Consider the following 13,611-nt stretch of genomic DNA (forward strand, 5'->3'; position numbering starts at 1 on the left):
GCAAGTTTGAACGTGAGCTCTTTTCTTGAATTTACCGCTAAGTTACTAACCTTGGCTTTAGGTGCCCAGTCGAGAAACTGGATTATTTCTTTCCAAAGTCTTCAAGGAATGTTTGAGATTGATTGGTTTTAAACCGTTCCATCTTGCCTTCCTTTGATGAAACCAAAGAGATGCCGAGGTGGCGCAGTGGTTAGAGTGCAATACTGCAGCTACTTCAGCTGACTGCTAGTTCAGCAGATCAGCCGATCAAATCTCACCGGCTTAAGGTTGACTCAGCCTTCCATCCTTCCGAGGTGGGTAAAATGAGGACCCAGATTGTTGGGGGCAATATGCTATTTAGTATATTGTCTTTGGTGTAAGCCGCCCAGAGTCCTCGGAGAGTGGGCGGCATAGAAAATATTTATTTATTTATTTATTATATTTCTATACCGCCTTTCTCCCGTAGGACTCAAGGCGGTGTACAGTCAAGAAAAATATAGATACACAAACATCATAAAATTGCTAATTAAAATTATTTTTATAACATAGTTTGGCCCAATTAAATAGAACCTAAAATTAGATAACATTTTAAAAAATCATTCACATGTTCATACGTTTAGCCCCGCCTGTTGGAACATCAGGGTCTTGAGGGCACGGCGGAAAGCACGGAGATCAGGGATATTCCGTATCTCCGGGGGCAGTTCATTCCAAAGGGCTGGAGCCCCCACAGAGAAGGACCTCCCCCTGGGAGTCGCCAGTCGGCATCATTTGACTGACGGTACCCTGAGTAGTCCCTCTCTGTGAGAACGAACTGGTCGGTGGGAGGCTATTGGTGGCAAAAGACGGTCTCGTAGGTACCCAGGTCCTAAGCCATGGAATATGACTAATAATAATAAAATAATGCCCCTGCATTGCCTATTTTCCTTTCTTCTTCTTTTTTTTTTTTTTGGAGATCACGATGAGATAGAATTCTTCCAATTTTTTCCCTGCTCCCTTTCAGGTACGCTTGTACAGCGACCCTCCGAAGCCCAGCCAGGCGGCTGAAATGGGGAGAATATCAGAGGCATCCAAAGTGGTCACATTCAGCATCCCTCAAATCAGGTCCGCCGAGATCACAAAGCGGTCCAGCCAAGCATCCATGAGCGATCAAGGTGAAGGTAAGCGTGAGACATTTGCATCTGGTCTTCCTCGATCTTGGGAGAAACTGCGTCGTTGCCCGTAAGGGCGAAAGCTGTAAACCGAGCAAGTAATTCATTGGCTGGTTCTCCAATGCTCAATTCCAGTCGTACCTGGGTAGGGTATGAATGGGAATTCCCAGGGCTGTAGACTAGACTGACAAGCAGAACAAACTCCCTGAAAAGAAGCTGGAGCAAGGCGTTTCTCTCTCTCCAGCCGCACTGACCCAGTAGTATATAAATAGGGAGGAAAATCCACTCCTTTCTAGCCCTGATGATGTTACCTAGTTCAGTCATGAAATGTCCACAAGAAAACCACTAAGCTCAGAGAACAAGGATCCTACACTCCTCCTCATCTTCCTTCTCCTCCTCCTCCTTTGTCTCTTTCTCCCCTGCTTCTCCTTCATTCCACAAAGCCCATTTCCTTTTAGCTCTGATGATGTTACCTAGTTGGGTCATGAAATGTCTGCAAGAAAATCACCAAGCTCAGGGAGCACCAAGGATCCTACGCTCTTCCTCTTCCTTCTTCACTTCCTCCTCCACTTCTTTCTCCCTTCTCCTCTCCTCCACGAAGTCCACTCCCTTCTAGCTCTGGTGATGTCACCTTGTTGGGTCATGAACCATCTGCAAGAAAACCACTAAGCAGAGAGAGCACCAAGGATCCTATACTCCTCCTTTTCCTCTTCCTCCTTCCCTTCCTTTTCCTCCTCCTCCTCTTCTTTCTCCCTTCTCCTCTCCTCCACAAAATCCACTCCCTTCTAGCACTGATAATATTACCTAGTTGGGTGATGAAACGTCTGCAAGAAAATCACCAAGCTCAGAGAGCACCAAGGACCCTGCACTCCTCCTCCTCTTCCTCCTCCTCTTCTTCTTTCCCCCTTCTCTCTCCTCCACAAAGCCCACCTTCTAACACTGATAATGTTACCTAGTTTGGTCATGAAACGTTTGCAAGAAACTCACCAAGTTCAGAGAGCACCAAGGACCCCACCTTCCTCTATTGTTGCCAATAAATAAATGAGCACATCCTGAAGGTATTACACTCCATGAATTGAGCTGAACTTCAAGCAGGATTTATAATTTTGTTGTGTTGCAGGATTTCCCAGGCAGCAGGTGCAACACTCATCCTTGAGTAATTCCACAGGCATCACTTCTTCCGAAACAGATCGTCCTATCTCCAAAATGCCCTTCCTGGGTGATCATCTCACAAGATTGTTAGCTGCCCAAGCAAGTAAATTTCAGACCCAGGCGAGTTTTTTTTTTAATTTAATTTCTAATAAAGGAGAATATTTGTAGCCCAGAGTTGAACTGTGGGGTCCTTGATGCTCTCCGAGCTTGGTTCTTTTCATTACGCAACTAGGTAACATGATCAGTGTTAGTAGGGAGTTAGGGGTTGCTTTTCAATTCTTCTAGCACTGATGATGTTACCGAGCTGGGTAATGAAAACGTCTGCAAGAAAATAACCAAGCTCAGAGAGGAGCAAGGATCTCACAGTTTCTTATTTCTGACTGGCAACCGGAAAAGAAGGAGGGATTCGCGAGTATGTTTTCCGATCTGAAGACATTCTACATGTTGTGAGGACATGCTACATACGTGTTGTGTGCGTTTCGGCATTAAGTAGATTAAACAACCTGGATTCTGGGTTGCAATTGTTGTTAGATTTGTGCGCACTCATTCTTGCCCTTTGTTTAATCTTTTCCTGCTTCTTGGAACTGAGGACCTGCATCTGATTATTGCAACATGATAAATTCATTCATATTTTTTTTTTTTTTAGATGGAATTTTTGGAGGATTTAATTCAAACCGATAGGCTGGAGGCCATGGACCAGTTGAAGGTAAGACAGTTTTTCCTCCTCCTGTTAAATGACACCCCCCCCCAAGTAGTCCTCCGCATACAACAGTTCAGTTAGCGACTGTTTGAAGTTACAATGGCACTGTAAAAAAAGGGACTTACAACGGTTTTCAACACTTAATGACGGTTGCAGCATCACCCTGAACGAAATTCAGACGCTTGGCCACCGACTCGTGATTATAACAATCAGGTGACTCACTTAACAACGGCAGCAAGAAAGATCGTAAAATGCGGACAAAAAAACTTAACCAATGTCTCACTCAGCAACAGAAATGTTGGGTTCAGTTTTGGTCGTAAATCGAGAACCACCTGTATAAATTTACATACACTCTTGTCTTTTTTTTCTGCACAAAATATTTTAGCAAGGGTTGGACCTCCAAGATCCCTTCCAACACTGTTGTTGTTAAGTCCTGATTTTTTCAGTCCACTACTGAGATCTTGGAGTTCTCCCAAATTAATTCCAGTCATATTTTTCCTTCCCCTTCCCCAAATTTTCTATTTCTTGGTGAAATTTTGATCTTCTGCCTTTGAATTATTTAAACCATGGGCCAAGAAAAAAGAAATTGGTCTTTGGGAGGCCAAAGGGAATTGTGTTTCCGTTTGCACAAACACAGAGTAACTTTTCAAGTAGTAGAATCAGAGATGACGCTCCTATGGCCATAAACAGATGGTGTAGGGTTTCCTGCCTAAGCAGGGGGTTGGACTAGAAGACCTCCAAGGTCCCTTCCAACTCTGTTATTCTATTCTATTCTAAATGACAAAAGCATTCTCAAAAGAACAGTTTTCAGATTACAGGTAATTCTTGATTTACGACCACAATGGAGCCCAAAATTTCTGTTGCTCAGTGAGACAATGGTTAGGTGAGTTTTGCCCCAGTTTATGACTTTCTTGATGCTGCAACCGTCGTTAAGTGTGAAAAATGGTCCCAAGTCATTTTTGTTCAGTGCCGTTTGTAACTTTGAAACGGTCACTAAAAGAACCGTTGTAAATTGAGGTTTTCCTGTGCTTATTCCTCTTTCAATCTTCAACAATCTCGGTAGGGCTTTGCAAGGCTGAAGGAAGCTCAGGAGGCATTGGAACAAGCTTATCTGCAGGCTCGAAACAAGTACCAGCAGTTGAATCAGAACGGAGCTATGGAGACCCTGGGAGAATTTGATCCCAACCGGTACGTAGAAATCCACCAATTTACGACCCATTCTTGACCCTGTTTCCCTCCTCCCCTCAGGGTGTGTCATCAGTCACATTTGCCAACGGAGCAATTTCACAGGTTGTAGATAATCACTCCCCTCTGGCCGCTGTGAATAACCCTGGGAGACAGCCTTGAGAGAGATATGTCTGGAATGTGCTTTTGTTTTTTGGCTGCTGTGCTGCTTCACTGTTTTCCCATCGCCCCCTTGCCTATAGCAACTTGAGAGCAGGCCAGGGATGCTTTGCAAGTTGACATACAGGCTAGTTTAAGTCCCGAGTGCTACGCAACGGGGTGAGCTCCCGCTACTTACCTCAACTCCTGCCCACCTAACAGTTCAAAAGCATGCAAATGTGAGTAGATAAATAGGTACCACTTTGGTAGAAAGTAACAGCATTCTTTGCACCTTAGTGGATAATAATCCCATCCACAGGACCATGGAAGCGTCTTCGGACAATGCTTACTTCCTTGGCAAGAAAATAGAAATGAGCACCTTGCCCTAGAGTCAGACATGACTGGCTCCCTGTCACTCAAAATAACCGCCAATGTGCGACACCTGCCGGTACACAATTTATTGAGCTTTTCAACCCCTGGTAGGCCAACCATGGATAAATCCAAGACAAGAAAAGTTTCAGAAGAAAACAGAGCATTTAATTCAACTACCTAGGCTAGTTTTGTGGCTGCTCAAGAAGTAGTCAGGCACGGGAAGGGTTTTGTGGCTCCCGGTGTTTTCTTTTCTGTGGGAAACGGGTCCAAATGGCTCTTTGAGTGTTTAAGGTTGCAGACCTCTGGGATAGAGGAACCCTTTATCTTTTTTTAAAAAATGACTTTGATGCCCAGTGCTATTAAAAGTATCCAGAGAGCAGGAATTTATATCCAACTTGACAAATAAAAGATTTGTGGATTGTGGCTTAATGTATCTCAGAGCCGTGGAAGGCAACGTTTTCCATCTGGGTCTGCGTTTGGAGGGCTTGAAAGAGAGAATCGAGCGGCCTACGTGGAACCAACCAGTTGGAGCGGAGATTTCTCCACAAAGCGTCCCGTCACATCCCAGCTTCCCAGTCCAGCTTTCTGAGGAACAAATGGGAACCCCAACACCGTCCCTTCACGCTCCGGTCCCATCTGTCTGCATACCGTATCCTGAGGTAAAATCAAGATTATTTAGAAGGTTTTTTTTCCTGAGGGAATGACGGAAATAATCTGTCCAGGGAAGATTTCAGTGGCAGCATTTTAGAGCTGAACGCAAACCCTGAGTTAATAAACTAAACCATAATGTACATGGGATCCACAGGTAGTCCTTCACTTACAACTGCAATGGAGTCCAAAATTTCTAAGCGAGTCGGCCGTTAAGTGAGCTGTGCCCCCTTTTACGGCCTTTCTTGCTTCCGTTGTTAAGTGAATCTTTGCAATCCCTAAATTAATAACATGGTTGTTAAGTGAATCTGGGCTTCCCCGTTGACTTTGCTTGTCAGAAGGTCGCAAAAGGGGATCACATGACCCCGGGACACTGCGACCGTCATAAATGTGAATAATGGATGCTGCAATGGTGTGAAAAACAGTCATAAATCACTTTCCTCAGTGCCGTTGTAAAAAGTGTGGGGCATTCATGTTGGGGCAACATTGTGAAGTGGTCCTATTTCAACTCACTTGGGTTTTTCCATCCACTCCTCAGGCCTCCACCCCCAAGAAGAACATCACTCAAGTCCAGCTGGAGGGAGACTTGAGTTCCATCAGTGATGGGGCCGATGAAGAAGAAGATGATTTCCTGGAGCTGCCCCAACCCTGCAAGCCTCAGGAGGAAGAGGACATGGATTATCTTCTGGACAAGTAAGGCTGTCTTTCAGGTTCATGTTCACGCATGAAAAAAAAACAAAACGGAAGTCCAAACTGGAAGGTGAAAGGTTGGGGCGGGTGAGCTGCAATGAGAACGAATCCACGTGGGTGTCAGCACTTCAACGCTGGCATAGAGAGCAGAGGAGAGAGAGAGAGATAAGCTCTGAACTTTTGCCTGCTAAATCCCTTTGAAGTCGGGTTGTCGTGGAAATGAGGAGGGGGGACATTCCTGGGAAATGACGAGACAAGAAGTCTGAAGAATGACTTGGAAGACAGCCAATGAGAAGCAGAGATTTGGGGATCGGAAAGGGAGGGATTGGGGGGGCAAAAGGTCAGTCTTGTCCGCATCGAGTCATGATCCGGTGGCTGTGCTCAATTAAAGAAAAGATTTCCTTAAAGATTGGCAGTTTGGAAATTCATTTATTTTGAGATAGCATCGAAGTCTGACAGAGGGATTCTTCTAAGCTTCACCCACTTTCTCTCCCGGGACTTCACCCATTCAAACTTGGCACCATCGTATCTCTGTGTTGCCACCTGATCTTGAGGTCATCAAAACTTCATGGAAGTGTTGTGGCCTGTCAGCGGCCTGCAGAGCTGGCAGCAGAGTCGGGCAGTGGGGAGGCTGGGGAGGAACATGGGCCAGTCCTGGAGACTGGGGAAGGCTCGGGCGAAGGCTCTGCGTCGGAGGCAGAGATGGGGCCGGGGCCATCTGGGAGTTATGTGCTGACTCTGGAGCCTCAGCAAGGCAGAGGAACAGGGGGAGCCAGTTCCCAGTGCGCCATTCGCAGAGCTGCCAGAAGGCAAGAACAGTTAAGACAAAAGGGGCGACTCAGGAGTAAGGCTTGGAGAATGATTGGCCCCTCTCATAAGACATAAAGGAGGAGCAAAGGGACATGAGCCTTTGCAGGAAGCAACTTTGCACATTCTGGTCAGTTTAAACTCTGAAGCTCCGTTTTTGACTCTGTGCTCCGTTTGGCCTTCCAAAGCTAATTCCCAGTTAGGTCTTTGGCAGTGTGTCAAGGGAGATAAAGGTGGGTGTTTATCAGCCTTATCCCGAAAGACTGTGGCAGACTTCTGTCGGAATATTCACAAACTGCTTGAGACTCATTACAGGCTGTGAATGAACAGAATTCACAGCCGTTGAAATAAAAAAAGGGTTTTGGGGACTAAGCATGTGATTGCTACTGTCTCAGGAAGCCTTGGCCAGAACAGGAAGGATGAAAGAGAAGATTCTTTCCACTGCCTTTGGGTATTGTTGAGGGTAGATCAGATGGGAGAAGTTGAAAGCAAAGTACGGAAATCTTATTTGATTCTCCAGATATGTTAGGTTTTTCTAATCCCGGCTCAGCTTTCTACTTTTTTCATTTCCAAGGTGCAGCAGCTTCAGATCTTTGCCAGAGGCCTTGAGTCACAAACACAACGCAGAAGAACTGGGCAGTGAAGTCACCGCAGCCGCTGGGACCAAGGGTAGCTCCCTGCAGAAGGCATCTGCATCGAATAAAATCCCCTCTGCCTCCAAGTAAGTCCGTGAGAAAACAACCGGAGTTGCTTCATTTCACGATCTAATACCACCATCTCCAATCTTAACAGGGCCAAGAAATTGCTCTGTATTTCATAAGAAACAGAATAACAGAGTTGGAAGGGACTTTGGAGGCCTTCTAGTCCAACCCTCTGCTCAAGCAGGATCCCTATACCATTTCAGACAGGTGTCTGGACAGTCTTTTCTTAGAAGCCTCCAGTGATGGAGCACCCACAACTTCTGGTGGCAAGCTGTTCCACTGGTTAATTGTCCTCACTGTTAGGAAGCTTCTCTTTAATTCCAGTTTGCTTCTCTCTTTGATTAATTTCCATCCATTGTTTCTTGTCCTGCCTTCTGGGGCTTTGGAGAATAATTTGACCCTCTCTTCTTTGGGGCAGCCCCCTCAAATACTGGAAGACTGCCATCATGTCTCCCCTACACCTTCTTTTCATTAAACTAAACATACCCAGTTCCTGCAGCCGTTCTTGATATGTCCCAGTTCCCTGTTTAAGCCAAGGATGTAAAACCCCGGACAAACGGAAGAAACGGACATCCACGGAGGAAAGAGCAAAAATGCATATTTTAGCATGTGTGGGACATAAAGTGGAAAGCAAAATAATAATAATAATAATAATAATAGATTAATGAACTCTCCTCCAACAGAGGGAATTAATCTTCCCTGGGAGTAATCAAAACCGAAGCTTAGACTCCTGGACAGCCACGCTTTTGATTTGAAAAAATTCACATTCGAATCCTGGCCTGATTTTTTTTTATAAAAGTTTTTTATTTTTATTTCTCATAAACATACATAAATGTACAATCTCTTATCGTACATATTATCTTTTAACCTTCATATTAGATCATTATACTCGAGGTTGCTCTTCTACCATTCCATCTCCCTTATTTCCCAACAACCCTTCCTCTCTTTCTCCCTTCTTTCCTTTCCCTCCCTTCTTCTATCCTTTGCTACTTTCTTCTTTCCTCCTCTCCTTCCCCTTCACTCCTTCCTCTTCCTTTCCCCTACTCCTCCCCTCTTCCTCCCTTTCTAACCCTCTCTCCTACTCTTATTTCCCCTTCTTTTCTTTCTCTCCTTTCCCCTTTCTTCTATCCCTCTCTCTCCTTTCTCCCCTCTTCCTATCTGTCTCTCTACTCCTCTCTCTATTCTCTCTCCATTGTTCTATTTATTTTCAATTAATACATAATTTATAATTCCTTTCCCATAGCTGTTGCCATTTCTCTAATTCAATCGTGTAACCAAATTTTTTTGCCCAGGCTATCATTGTTTCTTTTACCTCTTCATCTTCTAATCTAATTTGCAATAAATAGTTCTATAATTTCTTAATCATTTCTCCATCTGTTCCCATCAATATCTCATCCAATTCTGATTTTCCCAGATTGAAACCCTATTGTTTGAGATCTTTTTCGTGTCTTGATTGTATTTGCAATCTTGTAAACCAGACTGTCTCAATCCCTTGATTTTCCAACTCTTGTTTTTGTTTTAATTCTCCCTTTTCTGATAAAATATCCTTGTATCTAACAATATTTCTCATGTTAATAATATTTGGATGCGTCAATGCTTCCATGGTTGAAAGTCACATTGGTGTTCCCGAGTAATGTTTTTCTTTTGCTCTCTCTCCCACACTGTTAACAAACCATTTCTTACATAACGTCTCTGGAAATATCCATGTATTCGAAGCCTGTTTGGCTGGGTTATTTGTGCCAAAGAAGCAAAATAACTGGTGTTTTGGGGCATTCCAAGATGTGACTAAAATTAGAAACTGGTTGGCCTTTTTTAGCTGCATCATCTGAAGCTGTGGAACAAAGATTCCTTTGCATTTTTTCTTGTTTTCTTTCCCAGACTCGTTCAAAGCAGCTTTAGCCTCTCCCTCTCCCCATCTCTCTCTCTCTCTCCCTTCCCACTCCTCCTCCCTTCCTCCTGTCTGCTAAACGGCTTACCTTGGCAAGGAAGGGATGTAGAAGACGAGAATGCAGAAGGGGAGGGAGAAGGGAAAGGAATTTGACAGGAAGGAAGTCAAAACTCAGCAGGGGAATCTTAAAGAGGTGGAGAACAACAGCTGAGAAGCAACTGGTTTTTTGTTTCTTTTTAATGCTTTGGATTTGGCCGGGAGATCTAGCGTGCTTGGAGGCAATCGTACTGCCCCACTTTTCAAATTTTCAGCTCGGCACAGCGTAAAACCTGGCACTGCTAACAAAGATTTCACTGTGCTTTTTAACGCTTCAGCCCCATCCTGGTTTTCTACAGGAGGTAAGGACCAGAGGTGGGTTTTTCAGCAGGTTCTGTCCGGTTCTGGAGAACCGGTAGCGAAAATTTGGAGTAGTTCGGAGAACCGGTAGTAAAAATTCTGACTGGGCCCCGCCCCCATCTATTCTCTGCCTCCCAAGTCCCAGCTGATCGGGAGGAAATGGGGATTTTGCAGTAGCCTTCCCCTGGAGTGGGGAGGGAATGGAGATTTTACAGTATCCTTCCCCTGGAGTGAGGTGGGAATGGAGATTTTACAGTATCCTTCCCCTGCCGTGCCCACCAAGCCATGCCCACCAAGCCATGCCACGCCCACCAAGCCACGCCCACAGAACCGGTAGTTAAAAATTTTGAAACCCACCACTGGTAAGGACGGATGGAGATTCTGAGGGAGGAGGAAGGATCGGTTTCTAAGAAAAGAGGGGAGGTAAATTTCAATCGGAATAGAACTGGAAGGGACTTTGGAGGTCTTCTAGTCCAACCCCCTGCTCAAGCAGGAGATCCTATACCATTTCAGACAAGTGGCTGTGCAGTCTCTTCTTAAAGACCTCCAGTGATGGAGCACCCACAACTTCTGGTGGCAAACTGTTCCTCTGGTTAATTGTCCTCACTGTTAGGAAGTTTCTTCTCAATTCCAGGTTGCTTCTCTCCTTGATTGGTTTCCCTTCATTGTTTCTTGTCTTGCCTTCTGGTGCTTTGGAAAATAAGTTGACCCCTTCTTCTTTGGGGCAGCCCCCTCAAATATTGGAAGATGCTATCATGTCCCTCCCTAGTCCTTCTTTTCTCTAGACTGGCCATACCCAATTTCTGCAACCGTTCTTCATATGTTTTAGTCTCCAGGCTCTTGTGAATTGGGTCTAAGTTGCACACCTAGGAAGGAGGTGTTTGCTTCACACCGGTTCTAGGAGAAATTGTCTGCATTTTATAAGCTCGTAATTGGACGTTGTGTTGTTTTCTGGGTACTTCAGGTACTGGCCTGAGCAGGGGGTTGGACTAGAAGACCTCCAAAGTCCCTTGCAACTCTGTTATTCTGTTATTCTTCCGCTTGCATGTCGGATTGTCGATTGCAACTTTGATTAGCTTCTTAGAAACATCATGTCTAGAGTGTTTACAGCGTGACTACTATTTTGAGACAACCCAGGAGCAAAATACAAGACACAGAGGTTTTGTCATTGCAAACAGTGGTTTATATCCAAGACTTCTATATACAGACATACACGTGGTAGGCACATACCAGGCAAGCAATCAATCCTCTTCAACTCTACACAGAGAACTACAATGCAGATAGAACACAACAAGGAGGGTGATACATGAGGATAGAGAGATGCCCTCTAATGGCCTCCCTTATATAGACGGCTTCTTAAAGTGGCAGTAACCCTGATGACTCATTCTCATTTTATCATCTCAGTTTACAGCCTTACAGTGGCTGGTCAGCTTAAAATCATCATTACCTTAACACATCAGTTTCCCAAAAACATTATACCTTAAATTTAAGTTAGTTTGTTCACAAACTAACACAGCTTTGCTTTTTGTGATAGGGGACTTCAGGAGAAGGAGGGTCCTGAGCGCTCGCTCAGAAAGGTCCAGCAGCCAACCCACCCGAGGAGACACGTGTCTTCCATCCAAGCAGAAGCAGCTCTCGCTGAACCTGCAGAGATCAACCGTCCCACAGTTGCTGTCCACAAGATGTTCTCGAGAAGGCAGCAGGCAGAGCTTTCGCCTCACAGCAGCATGGCAAGCATCAGGGGAAGCGTAGCATCGGAATCCGCAGCTCCACATTCACCTCGGAAGATGGATACAACGTTGTGTGAGGTAAGTCTGAGTTGGTGATGGTAGACGGGGTGGGGAGAATTCCAGGTCGTCCAGCTTGCTCACTTAAGGAAGATTAAGGAAGGAAATATAACCTCAAATATCTCCAGAACAGAAATTGGGAGACCAGGATGGAAAGACCCATTGGCCTAGAGGTAGAGCTCTTGCCTCACAATCAGGAGGTTGTGAGTTCAATCCTAGGTAGAGGCAGATGTAGGGTCTCCTGCTTGGGCAGGGGGTTGGACTAGATGACTTGCAAGGTCCCTTCCAACTCTGTTCATCTGTTCTTTGTGTCCCCATCTCTGGAGTCTTTCGGGTATTGGAGCTACTTAGAAACCTCACCAGATAAGTCCACTGGACCTGGTTGAGTCCACTTTGGATGGAGCTACGGTTCTTTCCTTAAGGATCACTAAATGTCTATGGAGATTCTCAGCCATCCAGGTCATAGTTGTCCCAAAGGTGTTTTTTCAAGAGGCAACTGGACTTCCTTGGTTTTTCTTTGAAGACTTTTCGCTTCTCATCCAAGAAGATTCTTCAGCTTCCTTAAAGGATGTGCCTTCACTCAGGCCTTCAACATTCACAGAATCAAGATAAATCCAAGTGAAGGAGATACCTCTGTGATTAAATCCGGTGGCCTTCAAGAATAGTCTAGAGAGATGGTCTAGATTTTGCTGGTAGCTCCATACATCATGCTCTTCCCTTTGTTGCAGGATCTGCGCATTGTGTCTCCAGAGACAGACAGTGGTTTTGTGGGGTCAGAAACCAGCAGGGCATCTCCTCTGGCACAGATGCCCAAGCACCAGTTGGCAAAGATGAGGTACAGCACATTAATTATTCTCCTTTTCCTTTATATATATATCTCTTTTTCAGTTGTGTAACACCATCTCTTCCCTCCTGTTCCTTCTTTTTTCTTCTTCATCCTTCTTCCCCTCTTTTTTCCAGTTTTCACTCACTTTTTTCTATTCCCCTTTTGTCTTTCCCTCCAAACTGCTAATTCTACCTTCTGTGGAGGAGAATCCAGAAAAAAAAACACATGGACCTGAATAGAAAACAAGTGTAATATACTTTACCAATCCTACATATCTGGGTTTCTGGCAGGGGTGAAATGTAAAAATGTTTGCTACCAGTTCTGTGGGTGTGGCTTGAGGGGCGTGGCTTGGTGGTCATGTGACCGGGTAGGCATGGCCAACTTGATGTCCCTCACTGTTAGAGCCAGGAGCTGTGCATTTTGAAGCACATTCTGCCCTTCTGAAGCTTTGAGTTTCCCTCCGACATTCAAGCAAACATCGAAGCCTTCTCTTGCCCCGCTCTCCATCCCGGAATGCTGCACATCCTCCCCCACCAATCCTCCATACAAACCGCCTGCCCTGTTTCTGCAAAGTTTCCCACATGTAGGGTGATCCAAAGAGAGGAGGGGGATGCTGCAGAAAAGGCAGCCTTGCATCCATGCACAGGAAGGCCATGTGGAAGGCATGGAAGGGCTGCAGGCCATAGACTGGTTTGGGGGCATGGCCAGCCAGCGATTGCCACCAGTTCAGCAAACCAGCCCCAATCTCTGCTACCAGTGCTCCCAAACCGGTCCGTACCAGTAGCATTTCACCTCTGGTTTCTGGGTTCCAGGTCCTACAGCATCCAGAGACCTCCATCTACAATTGATGTGCCTCCCTGCTCACCATCCTCAAAGAAAGCACCAGGTGTGGCGAAACAGCTGGGACCAGAGAAATCACCTGGACAAGTGAAGCCCGAAGCTGGGAGAAACAGATGCACCTTGGCGAAAAGAAACTCCCTCCAGAAGTCTTCTCCCTGCAGGTGGACAAATGAACTGGAGCCGGAAGACAACGAGAACTGTGAGTTGAATACCAGATGAGGATGGGGGTACCACCTCCATCAGGTCCAGGTACCCAAGGTTCACCTCCTTCCTTAAGAAGCTTTGACTCAATGATGGAGGCCAATATCTCAGAATGTTTCTGAACAGTAGCAAGATGTCATCTATAGGTATACA

The 13,611-nt window shown here is 45.4% G+C and overlaps 1 protein-coding gene across 4 annotated transcripts in view; it reads left to right on the forward strand.

Annotated features, from left to right (window-relative positions):
* The window catches only part of AKNA (AT-hook transcription factor), a 60,446-nt gene that overhangs the window by 24,294 nt on the left and 22,541 nt on the right, over nt 1–13,611 (forward strand). For all 4 annotated transcript variants that reach the window (XM_034424622.2, XM_034424618.3, XM_087880019.1 and 1 more), the window contains 10 exons: nt 980–1,136; nt 2,248–2,399; nt 2,926–2,985; nt 4,043–4,167; nt 5,114–5,333; nt 5,861–6,015; nt 7,394–7,540; nt 11,339–11,612; nt 12,320–12,426; nt 13,230–13,456. In XM_034424622.2, the coding sequence (XP_034280513.2) occupies nt 980–1,136; nt 2,248–2,399; nt 2,926–2,985; nt 4,043–4,167; nt 5,114–5,333; nt 5,861–6,015; nt 7,394–7,540; nt 11,339–11,612; nt 12,320–12,426; nt 13,230–13,456 (1,624 nt within the window). The remainder of the gene's footprint in view (nt 1–979; nt 1,137–2,247; nt 2,400–2,925; nt 2,986–4,042; nt 4,168–5,113; nt 5,334–5,860; nt 6,016–7,393; nt 7,541–11,338; nt 11,613–12,319; nt 12,427–13,229; nt 13,457–13,611) is intronic.

This window comes from Pantherophis guttatus, chromosome 16 (genome assembly GCF_059756535.1).
Source record: "Pantherophis guttatus breed Tessera chromosome 16, ASM5975653v1, whole genome shotgun sequence".
NCBI classification, from domain to species: Eukaryota; Metazoa; Chordata; class Lepidosauria; order Squamata; family Colubridae; genus Pantherophis; species Pantherophis guttatus.